This window comes from Thalassophryne amazonica, chromosome 18, assembly GCF_902500255.1.
Source record: "Thalassophryne amazonica chromosome 18, fThaAma1.1, whole genome shotgun sequence".
Lineage (NCBI taxonomy): Eukaryota > Metazoa > Chordata > Actinopteri > Batrachoidiformes > Batrachoididae > Thalassophryne > Thalassophryne amazonica.
Genome location: NC_047120.1, coordinates 9,137,866 through 9,163,846, shown reverse-complemented (window position 1 = coordinate 9,163,846; position 25,981 = coordinate 9,137,866). Strand labels below are relative to the sequence as shown.

The following is a 25,981-nucleotide window of genomic DNA, read 5'->3' as shown; positions in this document are numbered from 1 at the left end:
AAGTAGGGGATTGGGATGAAATACGGAGGGGACCTTGAATGCCCTGTGAAAGTCATGGTACCCATGAAGGCACAACAACAACTCTGAACATGAGATAGCTAACAGGGCTTTGGTGATGCAAGAAGTCTGCAACAGCAGATCAGGTGGAGGAGGTGATGGCTTGTAACCAAATGTCTGTGAAGCCAGAATAAGGCTGCAGGAGGTCCTCAGAACCCAGTTGTCTGGGATTTCTCAGTCATTGGACTACTAAGGCCAAGGTTCTGTCAAGGACCGTGTGTTTGTTGGCTTGCACCTGCATTTCCACGTCAAACAAACCCATGCACAGGTATCTCTCGATTAACCCTGGAAGTAGATATGCCAAACGATCAAGAGACAATCTGCCATGAACCTCCCTCAAAAAGCAGGAGAACAGAGTTAAAGGCTGTCCAGACAGGTTCTTCCAGCAAACATTCACAGAAAGCCCTCACAGACTTTAGGCCCTCCAGGTACATTTGTTGTTCCTCCACCATCTGATCCTCTACTCATCACCAGGTGGAAACAGCATGACATATAATTTACTCGATTAACTTTATTGTATGTGGATCATTAAGTACCAAACCCTGAAGTTGGACTGAATGAACTGGACTTGAGACTTTGTCTCAAAGATGATCTACTGTCATGACTATAGTTTCACACTAGATGAGGGTTCCAAATGTTGAGACATGAGTTCCTGTGTAAGGTCATGGGTGGAGTTTGTTGTGGCTCTCACAGGTGGTTGAAGAGACTGAGGGAGACTCCAAACATCATGTGGATCACACCCAGGATAACCGACATTTTCATCTTAAAGGAGTTGAGGAAGGTCAGCTTGTTGGTCGCCAGGTTCCAGATCTGCAGAGACACAAGAAGTCCAAATGCTGAGAACAGCCACTGCTGTTTCTGTCTCACAACATATGTGACAGGAACCCTCTGGGGCTTCCAGAGGAACCCTGGACTAATGGCTCCTCCACTTTTAATTCTTTTCTTTTCTTTGGTGAATCACAAAGACTCTGACAAGCTGCTGATCTTCAAGTTCCCACAAACTCCAACAATCTAACATCCTCACTGTGTGTGTATGTGTGTGTGTGTGTGTGTGCGCGCGCATGTGTGTGCATGTGTATGTGTATACGTGTGTGTGTGTGCGTGTGTATATGTGTGTATGTACATGTGCGTGTGTGTGCGCGCGCGAGTGTGCATGTGTGTATGCGCACAGTAACTAGTAATGACTTCATGACTTTTTTTGCTAATAAAATTTTAACTATTAGAGAAAAAATTACTCATAACCATCCCAAAGACATATCGTTATCTTTGGCTGCTTTCAGTGATGCCGGTATTTGGTTAGACTCTTTCTCTCCGATTGTTCTGTCTGAGTTATTTTCATTAGTTACTTCCTCCAAACCATCAACATGTTTATTAGACCCCATTCCTACCAGGCTGCTCAAGGAAGCCCTACCATTATTTAATGCTTCGAATCTTAAATATGATCATCTATCTTATTAGTTGGCTATGTACCACAGGCTTTTAAGGTGGCAGTAATTAAACCATTACTTAAAAAGCCATCACTTGACCCAGCTATTTTAGCTAATTATAGGCCAATCTCCAACCTTCCTTTTCTCTCAAAAATTCTTGAAAGGGTAGTTGTAAAACAGCTAACTGATCATCTGCAGAGGAATGGTCTATTTGAAGAGTTTCAGGTCAGGTTTTAGAATTCATCATAGTACAGAACAGCATTAGTGAAGGTTACAAATGATCTTCTTATGGCCTCAGACAGTGGACTCATCTCTGTGCTTGTTCTGTTAGACCTCAGTGCTGCTTTGATACTGTTGACCATAAATTTTATTACAGAGATTAGAGCATGCCATAGTATTAAGGCACTGCGCTGCGGTGGTTTGAATCATATTATCTAGTAGATTACAATTTGTTCATGTAAATGGGGAATCTTCTTCACACACTAAGGTTAATTATGGAGTTCGACAAGGTTCTGTGCTAGGACCAATTTTATTCACTTTATACATGCTTCCTTTAGGCAGTATTATTAGAAAGCATTGCTTAAATTTTCATTGTTACACAGATGATACCCAGCTTTATCTATCCATGAAGCCAGAGGACACACACCAATTAGCTAAACTGCAGGATTGTCTTACAGACATAAAGACATGGATGACCTCTAATTTCCTGCTTTTAAACTCAGATAAACTGAGTTATTGTACTTGGCCCCACAATCTTAGAAACATGGTGTCTAACAGATCCTTACTCTGGATGGCATTACCCTGACCTCTAGTAATACTGTGAGAAATCTTGGAGTCATTTTGATCAGGATATGTCATTCAATGAGCATATTAAACAAATATGTAGGACTGCTTTTTGCATTTGCGCAATATCTCTAAAATTAGAAAGGTCTTGTCTCAGAGTGATGCTTAAAACTAATTCATGCATTTATTTCCTCTAGGCTGGACTATTGTAATTCATTATTATCAGGTTGTCCTAAAAGTTCCCTGAAAACTCTTCAGTTAAAGCTCTTCATTGGCGTCCTGTTAATTCTAGAATAGAATTTAAAATTCTTCTTCTTACTTATAAGGTTTTGAATAATCAGGTCCCATCTTATCTTAGGGACCTCAGGCTTACTTGTAGTTCCTAGGGTTTGTAAGAGTAGAATGGGAGGCAGAGCCTTCAGCTTTCAGGCTCCTCTCCTCTGGAACCAGCTCCCAATTTGGATCAGGGAGACAGACACCCTCTCTACTTTTAAGATTAGGCTTAAAACTTTCCTTTTTGCTAAAGCTTATAGTTAGGGCTGGAACAGGTGACCCTGAACCATCCCTTAGTTATGCTGCTATAGACTTAGACTGCTGGGGGGTTCCCATGATGCACTGAGTGTTTCTTTCTCTTTTTGCTCTGTATGCACCACTCTGCATTTAATCATTAGTGATTGATCTCTGCTCCCCTTCACACCATGTCTTTTTCCTGGTTCTCCTCCCTCAGCCCCAACCAGTCCCAGCAGAAGACTGCCCCTCCCTGAGCCTGGTTCTGCTGGAGGTTTCTTCCTGTTAAAAGGGAGTTTTTCCTTCCCACTGTCGCCAAGTGCTTGCTCACAGGGGGTCGTTTTGACCGTTGGGGTTTTTCCGTAATTATTGTATGCTTTGCCTTACAATATAAAGCGCCTTGGGGCAACTGTTTGTTGTGATTTGGTGCTATATAATAAAATTGGATTTGATTTGATTTGATGTGTGCGAGTGTGTGTGTACGTGTGTGCTTGTGTGTGTATGTGTATGTATGTGCACGTGTGTGTATGTGTGCATGTGCGTGTTAGTGTGTGTGCGCACGTCTGTGTATATGCGTGTGTGTGTGCAAATGTGTGCATATGTGTGCGCACGTATGTGCGTGTGTGTGTATGTGTGCATGTGTGTATGTGCATGTGGGTGTGTGCGTGGGTGTGTGCGAATGTGTGTATGCATGTATAGGTGTGTGTGTGCGGTGTGTGCATGTGCGTATGTGTGTATGTGTGCGCGAATGTATGTATGCGTGTGTATGTATGCACGTATGTGTGCATGTGTGTATGTGTGCGTGTGTGTGCAAATGTGTATATGTGTGCGTTTGTGTGCATGTATGTATCGGTGTGTGTGTGTGTGTGCGCAAGTGTATGTGTGTGCGTGTGTGTATGTGTGCACGCGTATGTGTGCATATGTATGTGCGTGTGTGTATGTGCGTACGTGTGTGTATGTGCGTAGATGTGTGTATGTGTGTGTCTGTGTGTGCGCATGTGTGGGTATGTGCGTGTGTGTGCATATGTGTGTGTGTGTCTATGTGTGTGTGTCTGTGCTTGTGTGTCTCTGTGTGTGTGTCTAGGTATATGTGTGTGTGTGTGCGTGTATGTCTACGTATGTGTGCGTGTGTATGTGCACGCGCGTGTGTGTGCACTCAATGAATTATAGGTTAGCATATTGTCTGAATTCAAACGTGGGCTTTAAATGTTTTTTTAATTACTGGTTTTAGGTTGAGGCAGTACAGTGGATTCGTGGTTAGCTGCTAACACTTAGGATCACAGACACAGAAAGCTCACAATACTAACCTAACTAAACAAATTGTCCCTAAAACACACACTAAGTTTACAACATACAATTGGTCCCCTGGTACCTACCTAACCAGGACGAAAGCCTAAGCTATCTTCTGAGGAGGTGCCGGGCAAGAACTAGCTTTAAAAAGCAAACATCAGCGAGCACAAGGCCCTGACTCGCTAACCCCTGACAGGGATGGATTCCCCACCCAGGATTTCCTCGAAAACAAAAAGGCAAAACAACAAACGAGTGGCCAAAGGAAAGATGACAAAGTCAATCTAGCCAGCACACTCCCTGGTCTAACCAGAAGGACCAAACCAAAGTGAGACTTACCTGACAGCTAACAAAAAACAACAGCACCTCAATTTACCTCCAAATTAACAAACTTAACATGGGAAAACTGAAAACCCTAACCCAAGTGCAACAAATCCCAGACCAGCCCCCAATATGTTACACCCTGGCTCTTGGAGTGCAACATAAAGGAAGACAAAATCAACTAAAAAGTTTAACAAATTTATTGTAATGAAAATCTAGAGGATTTAACAATAAACATAATGGGGAAAAGAGGAAGAGGATTGGAACTGCTGCTGTTTTGCTGTGAGAGCGAGAGGGCGGGTTCAAGGTGCACTTTTATAAGCTCCAGGACTCTACAGGCTGGAAAACCTGGAAACTGGAGCAAACAATTACTCTCCCACATCACAACTGTTATCGCACAGGAAGAAGGTCATGGCTTCGATTCCCACTGGTGCTCTTTCTGTGTGTAGGGCCTTTCCTCTCTTTATTTTCTCAGTCATGACGTGAGTTAGGCTGACGTAGAAACGGCCCAGCATGCGACGTGTTGCATACGACTGGAACCTGTGCTAAACTGTTTAGACCTGGATTTATTAAATGTCCAGAGTCACAATACTTCAGACAATGTGTACATGAGGACAAAACTATCAGCCCCCCCATGAAATTTAACGTTGTCTTCCAAATGCTTTTTTAACAGAAGGAATTTCATTTATTGAATTTCACAACTTGCTTGATGACAGTCAATATGGGTTCAGAGCGAAAAGGTCCACTGCTTTGGCTTTGTGCAATGCAATCAAAGAGATCAATAAACATGTAGACCAAAGGGAATTAGTACAACCCCTGGCAAAAATTATGGAATCACTGGCCTCGGAGGATGTTCATTCAGTTGTTTAATTTTGTAGAAAAAAAGCAGATCACAGACATGACACAAAACTAAAGTCATTTCAAATGGCAACTTTCTGGCTTTAAGAAACACTATAAGAAATCAGGAAAAAAAAATTGTGGCAGTCAGTAACGGTTACTTTTTTAGACCAAGCAGAGGAAAAAAATATGGAATCACTCAATTCTGAGGAAAAAATTATGGAATCATGAAAAACAAAAGAACGCTCCAACACATCACTATTATTTTGTTGCACCACCTCTGGCTTTTATAACAGCTTGCAGTCTCTGAGGCATGGACTTAATGAGTGACAAACAGTACTCTTTATCAATCTGGCTCCAACTTTCTCTGATTGCTGTTGCCAGATCAGCTTTGCAGGTTGGAGCCTTGTCATGGACCATTTTCTTCAACTTCCAAGATTTTCAATTGGATTAAGATCCGGACTATTTGCAGGCCATGACATTGACCCTATGTGTCTTTTTGCAAGGAATGTTTTCACAGTTTTTGCTCTATGGCAAGATGCATTATCATCTTGAGAAATGATTTCATCATCCCCAGACATCCTTTCAATTGATGGGATAAGAAAAGTGTCCAAAATATCAACGTAAACTTGTGCATTTATTGATGATGTAATGACAGCCATCTCCCCAGTGCCTTTACCTGACATGCAGCCCCATATCATCAATGACTGTGGAAATTTACATGTTCTCTTCAGGCAGTCATCTTTATAAATCTCATTGGAACGGCACTGTTGTGTGGGCCGCTGAAGAGGAGGTACTGCTGGCCCACCACCACCAGATGGCGCCCTGCTTGGAGTGCGGGCTCCAAGCACGAGAGGGCGTTGGAGCCGCTGGAGGTGACAGCTGTCATCAATCAACACCAGCTGTCACCCATCACCACCACTATAAAGACCGGACTGCAACTCCACCTCCTCGCCGAGAAATCGTTTACCATACAGGTAATTTTCTCTGCTGACTTAAACTTTGAGTATTAGTCTGATCTCTTTTTGCAGCCGTTTTCCTGTGGTGTGCCTTATCTGCGGAGTTGGCGTTTGGTGTGGACTGCGACGGCTTCGCCTCACACCCCACTCAGATAAGTGGTTAACTCAGGAGCTGCACGAGTGTGTGATTGGAGGTGGAGGTTCTCCCTCCTTAACTGAACACAGACTGTGGATTACTGAGTGTGCGGACTCACACTCATCCAGAACTGTTTCTGTTTTCTGCCAGCAGTATCGGGTCTGACTGCTGAAGACAGTGGCCACCTGGGGCACAGGGCTTGGCGGCTCCGGTGTTCTTCAGGTCCGTTGGTGGTGAGGCTTGTGTGGGTTCCGGCTTCTCTCTCATCGGACGTCTCCTATCTTCGAGCCTGCCACACGTCACCTTTTGTTGGATTGATATAACACATATTTGTATCTGTCTGTATCACGTTGTGCACCTTCACAACATTAAATTGTTACTTTTTGGCTATTCCATTGACCCTTCATTAACGCCCCCTGTTGTGGGTCCGTGTCACGACACTTCCCCAACAGGATTTCTCGGCCAGCGTCATGGATCCCGAGGGGCGTCAACTCGAGCCTGAATGGCCAATGGAAGGAGCAAGGTGCACAGGCACCAGCAGGAGGCGTGTTAGGGGAGCTGAAGCAAATACTGACCGCTTTCACTGCTCGGTTGGATCTGGTCACCGAGCAGAACGTTATCCTCAGTCGGAGGATGGAGGCTCTCACCGCCAGGGTGGAGGCGCGCGATCAAGGTGCTGCTGCAGCACCTCCTCCTGCTGATCCTTTGTCAGACACAAACGTTCCACTGGTCGTTCAACGACCCACCCCACCATCCCCTGAAGCATACATAAGCCCTCCGGAGCCGTACGGAGGTTGTGTTGAGACGTGCGCGGACTTCCTGATGCAGTGCTCGCTCGTCTTTGCACAGCGTCCCGTCATGTATGCGTCAGACGCTAGCCGGGTGGCTTATGTCATCAATTTGCTTCGAGGAGAGGCATGCGCCTGGGCTACGGCGCTCTGGGAGCAGAACTCACGGCTCCTAACGTCATACGCTGGGTTTGTAAGGGAGTTCAAACAGGTTTTTGATCATCCAAACAGGCAAGACTGCTTCGGGCATGCTACTGTCAAAGCGACAGGAGCGCCGGAGTGCAGCCGAGTATGCAGTCGACTTCCGCATCGCGGCTGCGAGGTCCGGCTGGAATACCGTTGCACTCCGCGCCGCCTTCATAAACGGACTGTCTCCGGTCCTGAAGGAGCACCTGCTGGCTAAGGAGGAACCGCAGGATTTTGACGGGCTTGTCGTCCTGGTTATACGCTTAGACAACCGGTTAGAGGAACACCGTCGGGAGCAGGGCGGGGGGCGTGACCGGGCACGGGCCGTCCCTCTTCCTTCCGGGTCCGAAAGGGTGCCGTCGTCCCCACGCTCCACAGCCAGAGGGCCCCGTGTGGCTACAGCTCCCCCTGCTGACGAAGCTATGGACACGAGCAGGGCCAAAATAAAATCAAAGGACAGACAAGAGAGGCAGGCCCGCGGGGAGTGTTTTTTCTGTGGGTCTAACAGTCATATACAGAGGAACTGTCCCAAACGGTCAAACTACAACGCCCGTCCTTAGAAACTGGGCTAAGGGTGGGCCATAACACGCACGCGGGGGAACCCCGAAAATCAGCACGAATCCCAGTCACAATCCTTTGTGAGGATTTAACCCTTCACACCCCAGCACTTATAGACACGGGGTCAGAAGGGAATCTGCTGGACAGCAGATGGGCAAAGGAAGTAGGGCTCCCTCTGGTGGCTCTGCCTTCCCCTGTGAAGGTATGAGCACTAGATGGCACTCTTCTTCCATTAATCACACACCAGACACAGCCAGTGACTTTGGTGGTGTCTGGGAATCACAGGGAGGAGATAGTGTTTTTTGTAACACCTTCTACCTCCCGAGTGATTTTGGGTTTTCCATGGGTGTTGAAACACAATCCCCGGATTGATTGGCCGTCTGGGGTTGTGACGCAGTGGAGCGAAACCTGCCACCGGGAGTGTTTAGGATCCTCGGTTCCACCCGGTGAGATAGCTAAGGAGGAGGTCAAAGTCCCGCCCAATCTGACGGCGGTGCCATGTGAGTACCACGATCTTGCTGACGTCTTCAGCAAAGATCTGGCACTCGCCCTTCCCCCGCACCGACCATACGATTGTGCCATCGATTTGATTCCGGGCGTTGAGTACCCGTCCAGCAGGCTGTACAACGTCTCACGTCCGGAACGCAAATCAATGGAGACCTACATCCGGGACTCGTTAGCTGCCGGGTTGATCCGGAACTCCACCTCCCCGATGGGTGCTGGTTTCTTTTTTGTGGGAAAAAGGACGGCGGACTCCGTCCATGCATCGATTACAGAGGGCTGAACGACATTACGGTTCGCAACCGATACCCGTTACCTCTGTTGGATTTGGTGTTCACGCCCCTGTATGGAGCCCAAATATTTACCAAACTTGATCTTAGGAATGCGTACCACCTGGTTCGGATCCGGAAGGGAGACGAGTGGAAGACGGCATTTAACACCCCCTTAGGTCTCTTTGAGTACCTGGTCATGCCGTTTGGCCTCACAAACGCCCCCGTGACGTTCCAAGCTTTGGTTAACGACGTCTTGCGGGACTTCCTGCACCAGTTTGTCTTCGTGTATCTAGACAACATCCTCATCTTTTCTCCGGACCCTGAGACTCATGTCAAGCATGTACGTCAGGTCCTACAGTGGTTGTTGGAGAACCGGCTGTTTGTGAAGGGTGAGAAGTGCGAGTTCCACCGCACTTCTTTGTCCTTCCTGGGGTTCATAATCTCCTCCAACTCCGTCGCCCCTGATCCGGCCAAGGTTGCGGCGGTGAGAGACTGGCCCCACCCAACAAGCCGTAGGAAACAGCAACAGTTCCTCGGCTTTGCAAATTTCTACAGGAGGTTCATTAAGGGCTACAGTCAGGTAGTTAGCCCCCTGACAGCCCTGACCTCCACTAAAGTCCCCTTCACCTGGTCGGTTCGGTGCGAAGCCGCATTTAGGGAGTTGAAACGCCGGTTCTCGACTGCGCCAGTTCTGGTGCAGCCCGATCCTACTCGCCAGTTCACAGTGGAAGTGGATGCCTCTGACTCAGGGATAGGAGCCGTGCTGTCCCAGAGCGGGGAGTCCGATAAGGTCCTCCACTCTTGTGCCTATTTTCCCGCAGGTTGACCCCGGCTGAGAGGAATTATGACGTCGGCAATCGGGAACTCTTGGCGGTGAAGGAGGCTCTTGAAGTGTGGAGACATCTGTTGGAGGGAGCGACGGTGCCCTTCACGGTTTTCACGGACCATCGGAACCTGGAGTACATCCGGACCGCCAAGCGGTTTGAACCCCAGGCAAGCCCGCTGGTCACTGTTCTTCGGGCGCTTTGACTTCCAGATACGTACCACCCCGGGACCAAGAACTAACGGTCGGATGCACTGTCCCGGGTGTGCATGAAGAGGAAGTTAGGGACGAGCTGTCAGACCCTCCAGAAACCATCATCCCCGAGTCCACTGTTGTGGCCACCCTCACCTGGGACGTGGAGAAGACCGTGCGGGAGGCCCTGGCACGGAACCCGGACCCGGGGACCAGCCCGAAGAACAAGCTGTACGTCCCACCAGAGGCCAGAGCTGCGGTTTTGGACTTCTGCCATGGGTCCAAACTCTCCTGTCATCCTGGAGTGCGTAGGACCATGGCAGTAGTCCAGCAGCGCTTCTGGTGGGCGTCTATGGAAGCCGACGTCCGGGACTACGTCCAGGCCTGCACCACCTGCGCCAGGGGCAAAGCAGACCACAAGAGGACCTCAGGACTCCTCCGACCCCTACCGGTGCCTCATCGCCCCTGGTCCCACATCGACCTGGACTTTGTCATGGGCCTCCCGCCGTCCCAGGGCCACACCACCATCTTGACGATAGTGGACCGGTTCTCCAAGGCGGCCCACTTCGTGGCCCTCCCGAAGCTCCCTACGGCCCAGGAGACAGCAGACCTCCTAGTCCACCACGTCATGCGTCTGCATGGGATACCAGCGGACATCGTCTCAGACCGTGGCCCTCAGTTCTCCTCTCAGGTCTGGAGGAGTTTTTGCAAGGAACTGGGGGCCACCGTGAGTCTCTCGTCCGGGTATCACCCCCAGACAAACGGACAGGCAGAGCGGGCCAACCAGGAGTTGGATCAGGCCCTCCATTGCGTTTACCTCCGCGCACCCGACGGCCTGGAGTACCCATCTGGCCTGGATCGAGTACGCCCACAACAGCCAAGTGTCATCTGCCACCGGCCTCTCCCCGTTCGAGGTGTGTTTGGGGTATCAGCCCCCATTGTTCCCGCTTGTGGAGGGTGAGGTCGGTGTGCCCTCGGTCCAGGCCCACCTCAGGAGGTGCCGCCGGGTGTGGCGGACCGCCCGTTCTGCCCTGTTGAAGGCCCGGACGAGGGCCAAGGCCCATGCAGACCGCCGGCGTTCCCTGGCCCCTGCATACCAGCCTGGGCAGGAGGTATGGTTATCAACAAAGGACATCCCCCTTCAAGTGGAGTCACACAAACTGAAGGACAGATATATCGGACCCTTTCCCATCACCAAGGTCCTCAGCCCGGCCGCAGTGAAGCTACGTCTGCCAGCTTCACTGCGATCCATCCTGTTTTTCCACGTGTCCCGGATCAAACCATACCACACCTCACTGCTCTGCACCCCTGGACCTGCACACCTCCTGCCCGGATCATCGACGGGGAGCCGGCGTGGACCGTGCGTCGGCTTCTGGACGTCCGTCGCAAGGGTCGGGGCTTCCAGTATCTGGTGGACTGGGAGGGGTATGGTCCCGAGGAACGCTCCTGGGTGAAAAGGAGCTTCATCCTGGACCCGGCCCTCCTGGCCGACTTCTATGCCCGGCACCCGGATAAGCCTGGTCGGGCGCCCGTTGAGGGGGGGGGTCCTGTTGTGTGGGCCGCTGAAGAGGAGGTACTGCTGGCCCACCACCACGAGATGGCGCCCTGCTTGGAGTGCAGGCTCCAAGCACGAGAGGGCGTCGGAGCCGCTGGAGGTGACAGCTGTCATCAATCAACACCAGCTGTCACCCATCACCACCACTATAAAGACCGGACTGCAACTCCATCTCCTCGCCGAGAAATCGTCTACCATACAGGTAATTTTCTCTGTTGACTTAAACTTTGAGTATTAGTCTGATCTCTTTTTGCAGCCGTTTTCCTGTGGTGTGCCTTATCTGCGGAGTTGGCGTTTGGTGTGGACTGCGACGGCTTCGCCTCACACCCCACTCAGATAAGTGGTTAACTCAGGAGCTGCACGAGTGTGTGATTGGAGGTGGAGGTTCTCCCTCCTTAACTGAACACAGACTGTGGGATTACTGAGTGTGCGGACTCACACTCATCCAGAACTGTTTCTGTTTTCTGCCAGCAGTACCGGGTCTGACTGCTGAAGACAGTGGCCACCTGGGGCGCAGGGCTTGGCGGCTCCGGTGTTCTTCAGGTCCGTTGGTGGTGAGGCTTGTGTGGGTTCCGGCTTCTCTCTCATCGGACGTCTCCTATCTTCGAGCCTGCCACACGTCACCTTTTGTTGGATTGATATAACACATATTTGTATCTGTCTGTATCACGTTGTGCACCTTCACAGCATTAAATTGTTACTTTTTGGCTATTCCATTGTCCCTTCATTAACGCCCCCTGTTGTGGGTCCGTGTCACGACACTTCCCCAACAGGCACCAAACAAAAGTTCCAGCATCATCACCTTGCCCAATGCAGATTCGAGATTCATCACTGAATATGACTTTCATCCAGTCATCCACAGTCCACGATTGCTTTTCCTTAGCCCATTGTAACCTTGTTTTTTTCTGTTCAGGTGTTAATGATGGCTTTCGTTTAGCTTTTCTGTATGTAAATCCCATTTCCTGTAGGCGGTTTCTTACAGTTCGGTCACAGACGTTGACTCCAGTTTCCTCCCATTCGTTCTTCATTTGTTTTGTTGTGCATTTCGATTTTTGAGACATACTGCTTTAAGTTTTCTGTCTTGACGCTTTGATGTCTTCCTTGGTCTACCAGTATGTTTGCCTTTAACAACCTTCCCATGTTGTTTGTATTTGGTCCAGAGTTTAGACACAGCTGACTGTGAACAACCAACATCTTTTCCAAGATTGCGTGATGATTTACCCTCTTTTAAGAGTTTGATAATCCTCTCCTTTGTTTCAACTGACATCTCTTGTTGGAGCCATGATTCATGTCAGTCCACTTGGTGCAACAGCTCTCCAAGGTGTGATCACTCCTTTTTAGATGCAGACTAATGAGCAGATCTGATTTGATGCAGGTGTTAGTTTTGGGGATGAAAATTTACAGGGTGATTCCATAATTTATTCCTCAGAATTGAGTGAGTCCATATTTTTTTTCCCTCTGCTTGGTCTAAAAAAGTAACCATTACTGACTGCCACAATTATTTTTCCTGATTTCTTATAGTGTTTCTTAAAGCCAGAAAGTTGCCATTTGAAATGACTTTAGTTTTGTGTTGTGTCTGTGATCTGCTTTTTTTCTACAAAATTAAACAACTGAATGAACATCCTCCGAGGCCGGTGATTCCATAATTATTGCCAGGGGTTGTAACAGGTCTATTTGTTGACTTAAAAAAGGTTTTTGACCCACTCAATCATAACATATTATTTAAAAAGTTGGAACTTTATGGGATTAGAGGAGTGGCTCTGAACTGGATTAAAAGCTATTTGCAAAACCAGAAGCAGTTTGTTAAAATTGGGGACTGCTGTTCTACATATCTGGACATTGTTTGTGGGATTCCCCAGGGCTCTGTGCTGGGGCCAAAATTATTTATTTTATATATTAATGATTTATGTAAATTATCCAATGTGTTTAAAGCAGTTCTCTTTGCTGATGACACAAAGCTGTTTTGTTCTGGAGAGAATTTGCACCAATTATTGTTTGATTTGAGAGCTGAAATGATAAAGCTGAAGAGTTGTTTGACATGAACAAATTGCCATTAAATTGGTCAAAAACTAAAATGATGTTATTTGGAAATTATAAACTGGATGTACAAATACAGTTAAATATACTTGGGGTAAATATAGATTGTGTCAAGGAAAATAAGTTGTTAGGTGTGATTATTGATTATAAAATTAACTGAAAAGCTCATATTCATCATATTCAAAGTAAGTTTCTAAAAGTACTGCAATATTGAATAAGGCAAAGTATATTCTAGGTAGTAAATCACTACATACTTTGTATTGTCCATTGATTGCACCTTATTTGACATACTGTGCTGAAGTTTGGGGTAATAACTATAAAACTACATTACAATCATTATTCATCCTTCAAAAAAGAGCATTAAGAATAATTCATAATTCAGGGTTTCGGGATCATACCAATCCGTTGTTTATTAAATCAAAGATATTAAAACTTTATGATATGATTTCATTTAAGTCTGTTCGGTTGATGCATAAAGCAAGAAATAAACAATTACCTCTCAGAATTCAAGAATATTTTACGCTGAGAGAAGGAATGTATAATTTAAGGGGTACGTTTTATTTTAAAATTGCGTGCGCTAGGACGACTAGGAGGTGCTTCTGTGTCTCCATTTGTGGCTCAAAAAATTGAATAATTTACCGGAGGAACTTAAGCAATGTCCAGATATTAACCGGTTCAAACATTTATACAAACAAATGGTATTTTCTAGATATGTATTAGATTAATATGGTTGAGCTGTGTTATATGTAGATGCTGTTGTACTGGAACCTTCGTTTTTTTTTTTTTTTTTTGTGAGTTGTCTGGAGAAATATTTGACTTCTTTTATCTGTAACTATGTGCTGCTGTGTTCAGATTGTGTCGGATATAAATGTCTATGAACAGGCATATATGCCTGTTTGATGGATTTTATACAGGAGGGTAGGAGTGGAAAAGCGTTGCTTCTGCCTACGCCGTTAGGCACCATGTATTTGGTTATTTTCTTATATTTCTTTTCGTTTTTGACTTTTCTGTTATGAGTTTGGTTATTTGTATATGAGTGAATTTCTGTTATGCATGGGTGTCTAATAAATTATTATTATTATTATTATTATTATTATTATTATTATTATTATTATTATTATTATCATTATTATTATTATTATTATTATTATTATTATTATTATTATTATTATTATATTAAAGGAATTTTCAACTCAGCATTTCTAAACATCCGAGTCTTATTTTGGATGTTTACATTATTTTACTTTGCACACAGAAACAAAATTATTTCACAAAAAACAAAAAGTACCAGCATCAAAATGATTAGTTGAGTTTCCTGCAGTCCTTTGTTGTAGTTTAACGTCTCAGACATCTCCTGAGAAATTCCAGCCCATTCTTGTTTGGAGAATCTCTCAAGTTCCGGCGAAATATCAACATAAAACCAGACCAACAGCTACCCCCACCAAAAAAACAAACAAACAAACAAAAAAAAACAAAAACAAAAGAAAGACACCAGAATTCAAAGAAAGGAAAAGAGTTGAAAGTGCTCACAGTGCTCAAATGCACCTGTCGAAAACTGAAGGGGGAGTCATATATATATATATATATATATATATATATATATATATATATATATATATATATATATATATATATATATATGGCTGTATCAAGGACTCCATCCTGACTACAGACCGTGTACCACAGATTGTCAGGTCAGAGTCCTTGATGCGGTGCACTATGTCCAAAAACTACGTTTTACCACATTTAAATATACTCAACAAAAATATAAACGCAACACTTTTGGTTTTGCTCCCATTTTGTATGAGATGAACTCAAAGATGTAAAACTTTTTCCACATACACAATATCACCATTTCCCTCAAATATTGTTCACAAACCAGTCTAAATCTGTGATAGTGAGCACTTCTCCGTTGCTGAGATAATCCATCCCACCTCACAGGTGTGCCATATCAGGATGCTGATTAGACACCATGATTAGTGCACAGGTGTGCCTTAGACTGCCCACAATAAAAGGCCACTCTGAAAGGTGCAGTTTTGTTTTATTGGGGGGGATACCAGTCAGTATCTGGTGTGACCACCATTTGCCTCATGCACTGCAACACATCTCCTTCGCATCATCCGTGAAGAGAACACCTCTCCAACGTGCCAAACGCCAACGAATGTGAGCATTTGCCCACTCAAGTCGGTTACGACGACGAACTGGAGTCAGGTCGAGACCCCGATGAGGACGACGAGCATGCAGATGAGCTTCCCTGAGACGGTTTCTGACAGTTTGTGCAGAAATTCTTTGGTTATGCAAACCGATTGTTTCAGCAGCTGTCCGAGTGGCTGGTCTCAGACGATCTTGGAGGTAAACATGCTGGATGTGGAGGTCCTGGGCTGGTGTGGTTACACGTGGTCTGCGGTTGTGAGGCTGGTTGGATGTACTGCCAAATTCTCTGAAACGACTTTGGAGACGGCTTATGGTAGAGAAATGAACATTCAATACACGAGCAACAGCTCTGGTTGACATTCCTGCTGTCAGCATGCCAACTGCATGTTCCCTCAAATCTTGCGACATCTGTGGCATTGTGCTGTGTGATAAAACTGCACCTTTCAGAGTGGCCTTTTATTGTGGGCAGTCTAAGGCACACCTGTGCACTAATCATGGTGTCTAATCAGCATCCTGATATGGCACACCTGTGAGGTGGGATGGATTATCTCAGCAAAGGGGAAGTGCTCACTATCACAGATTTAGACTGGTTTATGAACAATATTTGAGAGAAATGGTGATATTGTGTATGTGGAAAAAGTTTTAGATCTTTGAGTTCATCTCATACAAAATGGGAGCAAAACCAAAAGTGTTGCGTTTATATTTTTGTTGAGTCATTTAAGACGTCGGGAATGATGAGTGTAAACAAGTGACTCTAAACAAGTCACAGATCACACTAACTAAAAAAGAACCCAAAATATGACGCTAGCAACACCTCAACAACACCCTAGAATCCTGATCTGGATCAGAGGTCGAGGTTCAGATAAGCACACCCAGAAATGGTTTTCACTTTGTGAGTGTTGAGGATTTACCGGATCTATCCCGAGTGGATACGGTCCATTGAACACCCCGGGAACAGCTGGGTCCAGCTGTAGAACTGCATTTTCATCCAGGGTTTCAAACCTAAAACACAACCCAGAATAATCAGTAATGGCGATGGTGAATCTTGTTTTATCAGCATCCATAAAATTATTGAGAAAAAACAGTTATAAATAAATTACAAACTCCAGAACAACACCAATAAAAAAGTTCCACAGAAGTTTGTGATCTAAGCAGAAATGCTGAACCAACATTTATGAGAACCTGTTGACTTACGACCAGTTGGCTCCTCGAGAACCAAACATGGGCCGGACACTCCAGCCAGAACCAAACATGTTGAGCTGACTTGGAGAAGCAGTCGTTGTAGATGATGCCGGTGTAGATGGAGAAGATTCCCATCAGCAGGATGATGTAGCGGCCAGCGAACACCGTGTTGAACATCTGCACAGACACGGCCATGAAACACTTCACTTCCTGTCCCGGCCCAATTATTATGCTGATACTCTACCTCATTGTCACTCTTCTGGGAGAGGAGGCGGCTCTCTCGGATGACCAGGTATAGGGCGGCGCAGGTCATCAGCGTGCCATGACCCATGTCACCGAACATAACGGCAAACAGGAAGGGGAAGGTGATGATGGTGTACGGGGCTGGAACAACAAAAAATCAATCAATCAATTTTATTTATATAGCGCCAAATCACAACAAACAGTTGCCCCAAGGTGCTTTATATTGTAAGGCAAAGCCATACAATAATTACGGAAAAACCCCAATGGTCAAAACGACCCCCTGTGAGCAAGCACTTGGCGACAGTGGGAAGGAAAAACTCCCTTTTAACAGGAAGAAACCTCCAGCAGAACCAGGCTCAGGGAGGGGCAGTCTTCTGCTGGGACTGGTTGGGGCTGAGGGAGAGAACCAGGAAAAAGACATGGTGTGGAGGGGAGCAGAGATCAATCACTAATGAGTAAATGCAGAGTGGTGCATACAGAGCAAAAAGAGAAAGAAACACTCAGTGCATCATGGGAACCCCCCAGCAGTCTAAGTCTATAGCAGCATAACTAAGGGATGGTTCAGGGTCACCTGATCTAGCCCTAACTATAAGCTTTAGCAAAAAGGAAAGTTTTAAGCCTAATCTTAAAAGTAGAGAGGGTGTCTGTCTCCCTGATCCGAATTGGGAGCTGGTTCCAGAGGAGAGGAGCCTGAAAGCTGAAGGCTCTGCCTCCCATTCTACTCTTACAAACCCTAGGAACTACAAGTAAGCCTGCAGTCTGAGAGCGAAGCGCTCTATTGGGGTGATATGGTAATAAGAGGTCCCTAAGATAAGATGGGACCTGATTATTCAAAACCTTATAAGTAAGAAGAAGAATTTTAAATTCTATTCTAGAATTAACAGGAAGCTATGGAAGAGAGGCCAATATGGGTGAGATATGCTCTCTCCTTCTAGTCCCTGTCAGTACTCTAGCTGCAGCATTTTGAATTAACTGAAGGCTTTTCAGGGAACTTTTAGGACAACCTGATAATAATGAATTACAATAGTCCAGCCTAGAGGAAATAAATGCATGAATTAGTTTTTCAGCATCACTCTGAGACAAGACCTTTCTAATTTTAGAGATATTGCGCAAATGCAAAAAAGCAGTCCTACATATTTGTTTAATATGCGCATTGAATGACATATCCTGATCAAAAATGACTCCAAGATTTCTCACAGTATTACTAGAAGTCAGGGTAATGCCATCCAGAGTAAGGACCTGGTTAGACACCATGTTTCTAAGATTTGTGGGGCCAAGTACAATACTTCAGTTTTATCTGAGTTTAAAAGCAGGAAATTAGAGGTCATCCATGTCTTTATGTCTGTAAGACAATCCTGCAGTTTAACTAATTGGTGTGTGTCCTCTGGCTTCATGGATAGATAAAGCTGGGTATCATCTGCGTAACAATGAAAATTTAAGCAATGCTGTCTAATAATACTGCCTAAGGGAAGCATGTATAAAGTGAATAAAATTGGTCCTAGCACAGAACCTTGTGGAACTCCATAATTAACCTTAGTCTGTGAAGAAGACTCCCCATTTACATGAACAAATTGTAATCTACTAGATAAATATGATTCAAACCACCGCAGTGCAGTGCCTTTAATACCTATGGCATGCTCTAATCTCTGTAATAAAATTTTATGGTCAACAGTATCAAAAGTAGCACTGAGGTCTAACAGAACAAGCACAGAGATGAGTCCACTGTCTGAGGCCATAAGAAGATCATTTGTAACCTTCACTAATGCTGTTTCTGTACTATGATGAATTCTAAACCCTGACTGAAACTCTTCAAATAGACCATTCCTCTGCAGATGATCAGTTAGCTGTTTTACAACTACCCTTTCAAGAATTTTTGAGAGAAAAGGAAAGTTGGAGATTGGCCTACAATTAGCTAAGATAGCTGGGTCAAGTGATGGCTTTTTAAGTAATGGTTTAATTACTGCCACCTTAAAAGCCTGTGGTACATAGCCAACTAATAAAGATAGATTGATCATATTTAAGATCGAAGCATTAATTAATGGTAGGGCTTCCTTGAGCAGCCTGGTAGGAATGGGGTCTAATAGACATGTTGATGGTTTGGAGGAAGTAACTAATGAAAATAACTCAGACAGAACAATCGGAGAGAAAGAGTCTAACCAAATACCGGCATCACTGAAAGCAGCCAAAGAGAACGATATGTCTTTGGGATGGTTATGAGTAATTTTTTTCTCTAATAGTTAAAATTTTATTACCAAAGAAAGCCATGAAGTCATTACTAGTTAAAGTTAAAGGAATACTCAGCTCAATAGAGCTCTGACTCTTTGTCAGCCTGGCTACAGTGCCGAAAAAAAACCTGGGGTTGTTCTTATTTTCTTCAATTAGTGATGAATAGTAAGATGTCCTAGCTTTACGGAGGGCTTTTTTATAGAGCAACAGACTCTTTTTCCAGGCTAAGTGAAGATCTTCTAAATTAGTGAGACGCCATTTCCTCTCCAACTTACAGGTTATCTGCTTTAAGCTGCGAGTTTGTGAGTTATACCATGGAGTCAGGCACTTCTGATTTAAGGATCTCTTTTTCAGAGGAGCTACAGCATCCAACGTTGTCCTCAATGAGGATATAAAACTGTTGACGAGATAATCTATGTCACTCACAGAGTTTAGGTAGCTACTCTGCCCTGTGTTGGTATATGGCATTGGAGAACATAATGTTGTGTGGGCCGCCAGAAGAGGAGGTACTGCTGGCCCACCACCAGAGGGCGCCCTGCCTGAAGTGCGGGCTTCAGGCACGAGAGGGCGCTGCCGCCACGGACACAGCCGGGAGTGACAGCTGTTACTCATTACTTCCTGACAGCTGTCACTCATTCTTCATCACCTCACTCCATAAAACCACGACGTCATCTCCACCTCATCGCCGAGATATCGTACTTCATTGAAGGTAATATCCTCAGCCGTTTTGTGTTACAATATATCTGTATATTGTGAGTGTTTGCAGGAGTACCGGTTCCTCTATCTGTGGAAGCTGAGTGAGTGCAGGACGGCACTCTTTTCCCCTGAGGAATCACTGCGGTACTCATCACATATTGAGTGAGAGATGGAGGTGGCATTCCCACCGTTGTTGTTACTGGGTGTACACACACCCACACTTGACTGTCTTTGTTCTCGCCAGCAGTACCAGATCCGACAGTCGGAGACGGTGATCACCTGGGAATTCGGGACTTGGCGGCTCCAGTATTCACCAGGTTCGGTGGTGGCAGAAATCGTGTGGTTCCGGCCCTTCTCAGGACAGACGTCTTCTATCCTTGAGCCTGCCCACACGTCACCTTTGTAATTTGACTGTAATCATATTCTGAGATTGTCTGTATATTCGTTGTGCACATTTCACAACATTAAATTGTTACTTTTTGGCTCATCTATTGACCGTTCATTTGCGCCCCCTGTTGTGGGTCCGTGTCACTACACTTTCACAACACATAAAGAAGGAATCATATCCTTAAACCTAGTTACAGCGCTTTCTGAAAAACATCTACTGTAATGAAACTTATTCCCCACTGTTGGGTAGTCCATCAGAGTAAATGTAAATGTTATTAAGAAATGATCAGACAGAAGGGGATTTTCAGGGAATACTGTTAAGTCTTCAATTTCCATACCATAAGTCAGAACAAGATCTAAGGTATGATTAAAGTGGTGGGTGGACTCATTTACATTTTGAGCAAAGCCAATCGAGTCTAACAAATAGATTAAATGCAGTGTTAAGGCTGTCATTCTCAGCATCTGTGTGGATGTTAAAATTGCCCACTATAATTATCTTATCTGAGCTAAGCACTAAGTCAGACAAAAGGTCCGAAAATTCACAGAGAAACTCACAGTAACGACCAGGTGGACAATAGATAACAACAAATAAAACTGTTTTTTGGGACTTCCAATTTGGATGGACAAGACTAAGAGTCAAGCTTTCAAATGAATTAAAGCTCTGTCTGGGTTTTGATTAATTAATAAGCTGGAGTGGAAGATTGAGGCTAATCCTTCGCCTCGGCCCATGCTACGAGCGTTCTGGCAGTTAGTGTGACTCGGGGTTGTTGACTCATTTAAACTAACATATGCATCCTGCTGTAACCAGGTTTCTGTAAGGCAGAATAAATCAATATGTTGATCAATTATTATATCATTTACTAACAGGGACTTAGAAGAGAGAGATCTAATGTTTAATAGACCACATTTAACAGTTTGCCAACCACCAGTAGAGGCTCCTGGTGGTTGGCAAACAAACAAACAACAACATTCAGACATCCACAGCACAACATCCTGGAAATACTATATATATATATATGTTATAATAGTTCAACTTAGTTATACAGTTAGAATTTAACTTTACTAACTAGCATCAGTGTCAGCAGGTTAAACCGCTGGCTTCCAGTGAAATGAAACGTTCTGCACCACAGTACTCACAGAGACATATTAGAGGCATTCACCCCAGTACTGTCCATTGTTGGGACAAGGGTTTAATGTCCTGCATTTCACATGCACACACGCATATGCACCCGCACAGACACACGGAACCACGTGCACGCACACACGCACGCACGCACACACACACACACACACACACACATCTGAACCATATTTGGAGAGCAAATGTCCAAAGTGCGGCTGGTCTAGACATGATTGACAGAACTCTGTCTCTCTGTTGGATGCTCAGTCTACATAGCACTGGGTGACTTTCTCTGACAAAATGTCAGCAGAAGCTCCCAGAACTGGATCCTGGATAAGGCCATCGGTGGGATGGAGCAGGTCTCACTGTAGAGGCTCATGGGAGTCCAAGGATCTGTGTAAAGTGTAAATGCAAGACCCTACAAATACTGATAGAAATGCTTCACTGAAGAACGACACCTGGACATAAGTGACCCTTCACAACTGCTGACAGAGACCACGACATACACTCAGAGTGCTGGGTTTGTCGAGGCAGCATGTGAAGCTTGGAGGCACGTCTCCAACACACGATCCATCAGCACCAGATCCCCCAAAGGCTGCATTCTTTCTCCTCTACTCTTCTCCCTGTACACTAACGGCTGCACCTCCACTCACCAGTCTGTGAAGCTCCTGAGGTTTATGGATGATACGACCCTCATCAGACTCATCTCTGATGGGGACGAGTCTGCCTACAGATGGGAGGTCGACCACCTATTGTCCTGGTGCAAACACAACAATGTGAAGCTCAATGCCCTCAAGACAGTGGAGATGGTTGTTGACTTTAGAAAGAACCCAGTCACGGTCAACCCCATCACCCTGTGTTATTCCCCAGTTGCCATTGTGGAGTCCTTCTGCTACCTGGGGATCACCATCACCCAGGACCTCAAGTGGGAGCTAAATGTCAGCTCTCTCTCACCAAGAAACCACAACAGAGGATGTACTTTCAACCTGTCAAAAACAATGAAGGTGAACTTGTACACTGCCATCATTGAGTCCATCATCTCCTCCTCCATCACTGTCAGGTATGCTGCTGCCACTGTTAAGGACAGGAGCACACTGCAGTGTATCATCCACGCAGCAGAGAAGGTGATCTGCCATCCCTACAGGACCCTGAAGCAAGCAAGGAAGATAGTGGCTGATCCCTCTCACCCAGGACACACACTTTTTGTCAACCTCCCCTCTGGGAGATGGCTGAGGTCCATCAGGACGAAAACCTCAAGACACAAAACAGCTTCTTTCCATCCGCAGCCGGAGTCATAAACAATACCAGAGACCCTCATTTATCCTGCTCCACCCCGCACTCCCACAAAGTACAGACTGATCATCCCTGCACTGAAAGGTACTGTACATCTGCACTCCAATCACCTGTTTTTGCACAGTCTCATTGCAGTACGTTATCTATATTATAACAGCAAAGTGGCCTGTGTGTGTTTGTTTGTTTGCTTGGTTTGTGTGTGTGTAACCTGGATTAATTTCCCGGTAGCTCCCGATGCCGTAGGCATCAACGATATTCTGGAATCCTGACGTGAACTTGTTGGTCTTGTTGAAGGTGGGCGGAGTCTGCTTGGTCTGCATTCTGTTGAGAATGGACGGCACTGTGGATCCGCTCCTCTCCTGCCAAACATGGTTCAGTTTTACTACTGCAGGCAAATGTTTCTGTTGTTTCTACCAAAGTGCTGACCTATGACTCCACACACTGAAACAAACAGACCCAAGTTACTACAGAAAGCTGAACTCTGTCCCACATCAGTTTGTGGTCCAGGTACTGTGACAGGTTCAAGGACAATCCTCCAACAAAAACACAATGCTGCCGTATGGCGACAAAAACCTCATTTTATGAATTGAATTTCAGTGAGTGTATTTATCCAAGGGTTTGGTTTTGGGTGGTCCTAAAGCAGATAATTTCCCCAAATGTCTTCACAGTTTTTGACCCCCCAAAAAAAGAGCAAAATCCAAACTCACCGTTCCTCTGCGTAGGGCAAACTGGATGGAGTCCAGGTCTGAGACGGGACACCACACCTCAGCGATCAGACACTTCTGCGTGACATCGATGTTGCAGAGGTTGAGTGTGTGGTAGATGGCCTTCATCTTCCTCACCTTGATGAACCACACACGGACGGTCTTTGAAGCAGCCTGCAGCACTCGCTGACGATGGTCCTCTGTTTGGTTCAGCACCTGAAGGACCATACCACAGGACAGGCGTTCATGTCCCTGACCCAGTCTCAGCATCACTCAGTCTATCCAGGACTGGATCTGAGCTCAGTGTGTTTCCTCGGGTCTTGGATCAGCAACTTCAATTTGTACATCAGAATCCATCCACTTCAGGAAGTGACCTTGACCATAAAGAAATTCCAATACTTTGCGTCCAGAAATCTACAAAGCTGTTACACAATTCTGGAAGTATTGTCATGTTTCCAGACTTCTTGTGCATTTCTTGTGCATTAAACTTGAAGGCCAAACTAACAGAAAGTGATTTCCAAAGATGCGAGACAGATAAAAATCCAGCTTAGAGCCTGGATCCAAACATAGAAGGGCACAACACCATTCTGGAAGTGGCTGTTAGATTTGGAAAGACAAACTCGTCCGATTGGGTCCACTGTCTGATAGAGCACAGAACATGTCCAACAAATGTGGGACATCAGAGCATGTTTGCTGTTGACACTGATGATGCCATCTGGAGGACACAGCATGAACAGCAATGCAATGAAATGACAGGAAATGTTTCATGAAATAAATAATGAAAGTGTGATACAATTACAATTAATATAAATATAATTAAATAATACAAGGAAACAAAGCCACAAAACAAAATCTAAAGTGGTTCACAAAAACCCTTTCTGCTCGAACTCAACAATATGAAACATCATATGACTAAACCTGACATCTTTTCTTTGAAAGACACTGTTTGTTTGTTTGTTTGTTTGTGAAGTTTACAAAGATGGAACGTTTATGAAGGTCTTCAGCTATCTGACGGTCAAAGGCAGCAGCTGCATTCTATCCACGTGTCAAGATGGAAGACACAGAGACATCCCTGAAAGCAACAAATGAGGGTGTAGCTCCAAATTAAGGATGTCCTCATCCAGTTCTTTACGCTCCCGTTCTGATCCAAGACATTCAGTCTGCAGAATCTGCCAATACCAAATCCCAGTCCAATACTTGTATTTCAGAGGGCACACAACAAACACAAAAAGTCAGTCCATTGGATGTATTGGACAACTGTACAGCTCTGCAATGCATCTAGGGAAAACAAGAAGAGAATCAAGAAGAGAAACAAGAAGAAACATCATGATAAGAAGCCACAGGGTGAAGAAATAACATGGTAAGAAGGCCCATGGGGAGAAGAAACATCACAATAAGAAGGCACAGGGAGAAGAAATATCACAATAACAAGGCACGGGGAGAAGAAACGATGTGGGAAGAAGGCACGGAGAGAAGAAACAATTGACAACCTGATCAACTCTATGCGAAGGAGATGTGTTGCACTGCATGAGGCAAATGGTGGTCACACCAGATACTGACTGGTATCCCCCCCAATAAAACAAAACTGCACCTTTCAGAGTGGCCTTTTATTGGGACAGTCTAAGGCACACCTGTGCACTAATCATGGTGTCTAATCAGCATCTTGATATGGCACACCTGTGAGGTGGGATGGATTATCTCAGCAAAGGAGAAGTGCTCACTATCACAGATTTTAGACTGGTTTTGTGAACAATATTTGAGGGAAATGGTGATATTGTGTATGTGGAAAAAGAAATCTTTGAGTTCATCTCATAAAAAATGGGAGCAAAACCAAAAGTGTTGCATTTATATTTTTGTTGAGTGTATATATATATATATCTATATATATATATATTATATATATATCTACGAGGTCTATTAGAAAAGAAACGACTGTTTTATTTTAAAAAAAAAACCATATGGATTTGAATCACGTGTGATTACATCAGCCAAGCTTGAACCCTCGTGGGCATGCATATGAATTTTTCCACGCCTGTCGGTGACGTCATTCGCCTGTGAGCACGCCTTGTGGGAGGAGTGGTCCAGCCCCTCGTCGGATTTTCATTGTCTGAGAAGTTGCTGAGAGACTGGGGCTGTGCTTCATCAAAATTTTTTCAAAACTGTGAGGCACATCCGAGTGGATACCATTCGAGAAATTAAGCTGGTTTTCAGTGAAAATTTTAACGGCGGGGCGTCGCACAGCGCTCCGAGGCGACATCGTCATCCTGTTTCAAGCTGAAAACCTCCAAATGTAAGCCTCTGTTGACCCAGGACGTCGTGTGAGAGAACAGAGAACTTTCAGAAGAGGTCGGAATCAGCAGTTTATCCGGACATTCCACTGTTTAAAGGAGATTTTTTTTAATGAAAGACGTGTGGACAGATTGGCGTGTTGGCTTGCAGCCGGCGCAGCACGCCCACCACAGGAAAAACACCTCCGTGTTGATAACCATTTGTAAAATCCAGGCGGCTTTTGGTGGCTTTCAGTTGAGTGAGTATGTGAGAAATTGTTTAACAGGGCATGTTCCAACTTGTCCTTAAGGCTTCCAACGGAGGTGTTTTCGCATGCCCACGAGGGTTCAAGCTTGGCTGTTGTAATCACACGTGATTCAAATCCATATGGTTTTTTAAAAAAATAATAAGGTCGGATACTTTTCTAATAGACCTCGTATATATATATATATATATATATATATATATATATATATATATAT

The 25,981-nt window shown here is 45.1% G+C and overlaps 2 protein-coding genes across 2 annotated transcripts in view; both read right to left on the bottom strand.

Annotated features, from left to right (window-relative positions):
• The window catches only part of LOC117531557 (V-type proton ATPase 116 kDa subunit a-like), a 140,074-nt gene that overhangs the window by 56,742 nt on the left and 57,351 nt on the right, over positions 1–25,981 (bottom strand). The gene's annotated exons all lie outside the window — the stretch shown is intronic.
• Positions 830–23,512, bottom strand: LOC117530483 (V-type proton ATPase 116 kDa subunit a-like). The gene is made up of 6 exons (XM_034193393.1): positions 23,235–23,512; positions 22,736–22,886; positions 16,807–16,946; positions 16,575–16,739; positions 16,292–16,382; positions 830–867 (listed from the first exon to the last, which is right to left on the bottom strand). The coding sequence occupies exons 1-5, from the start codon at positions 23,499–23,501 to the stop codon at positions 16,377–16,379; spliced, it is 729 nt and encodes a 242-aa protein (XP_034049284.1). The 5' UTR covers positions 23,502–23,512; the 3' UTR covers positions 830–867; positions 16,292–16,376.

What these genes read in the sequence shown, in the direction of transcription:
- LOC117530483 (XM_034193393.1), bottom strand. Translation starts at nt 23,501, where the DNA reads ATGCTGAGACTGGGTCAGGGACATGAACGCCTGTCCTGTGGTATGGTC. An exon ending in TTGCCCTACGCAGAGGAACG is followed by an intron (nt 22,887 to 23,234) that starts GTGAGTTTGGAT and finishes CATGTTTGGCAG; the next exon opens with GAGAGGAGCGGATCCACAGT. An exon ending in CTACCGGGAAATTAATCCAG is followed by an intron (nt 16,947 to 22,735) that starts GTTACACACACA and finishes TTGTTGTTCCAG; the next exon opens with CCCCGTACACCATCATCACC.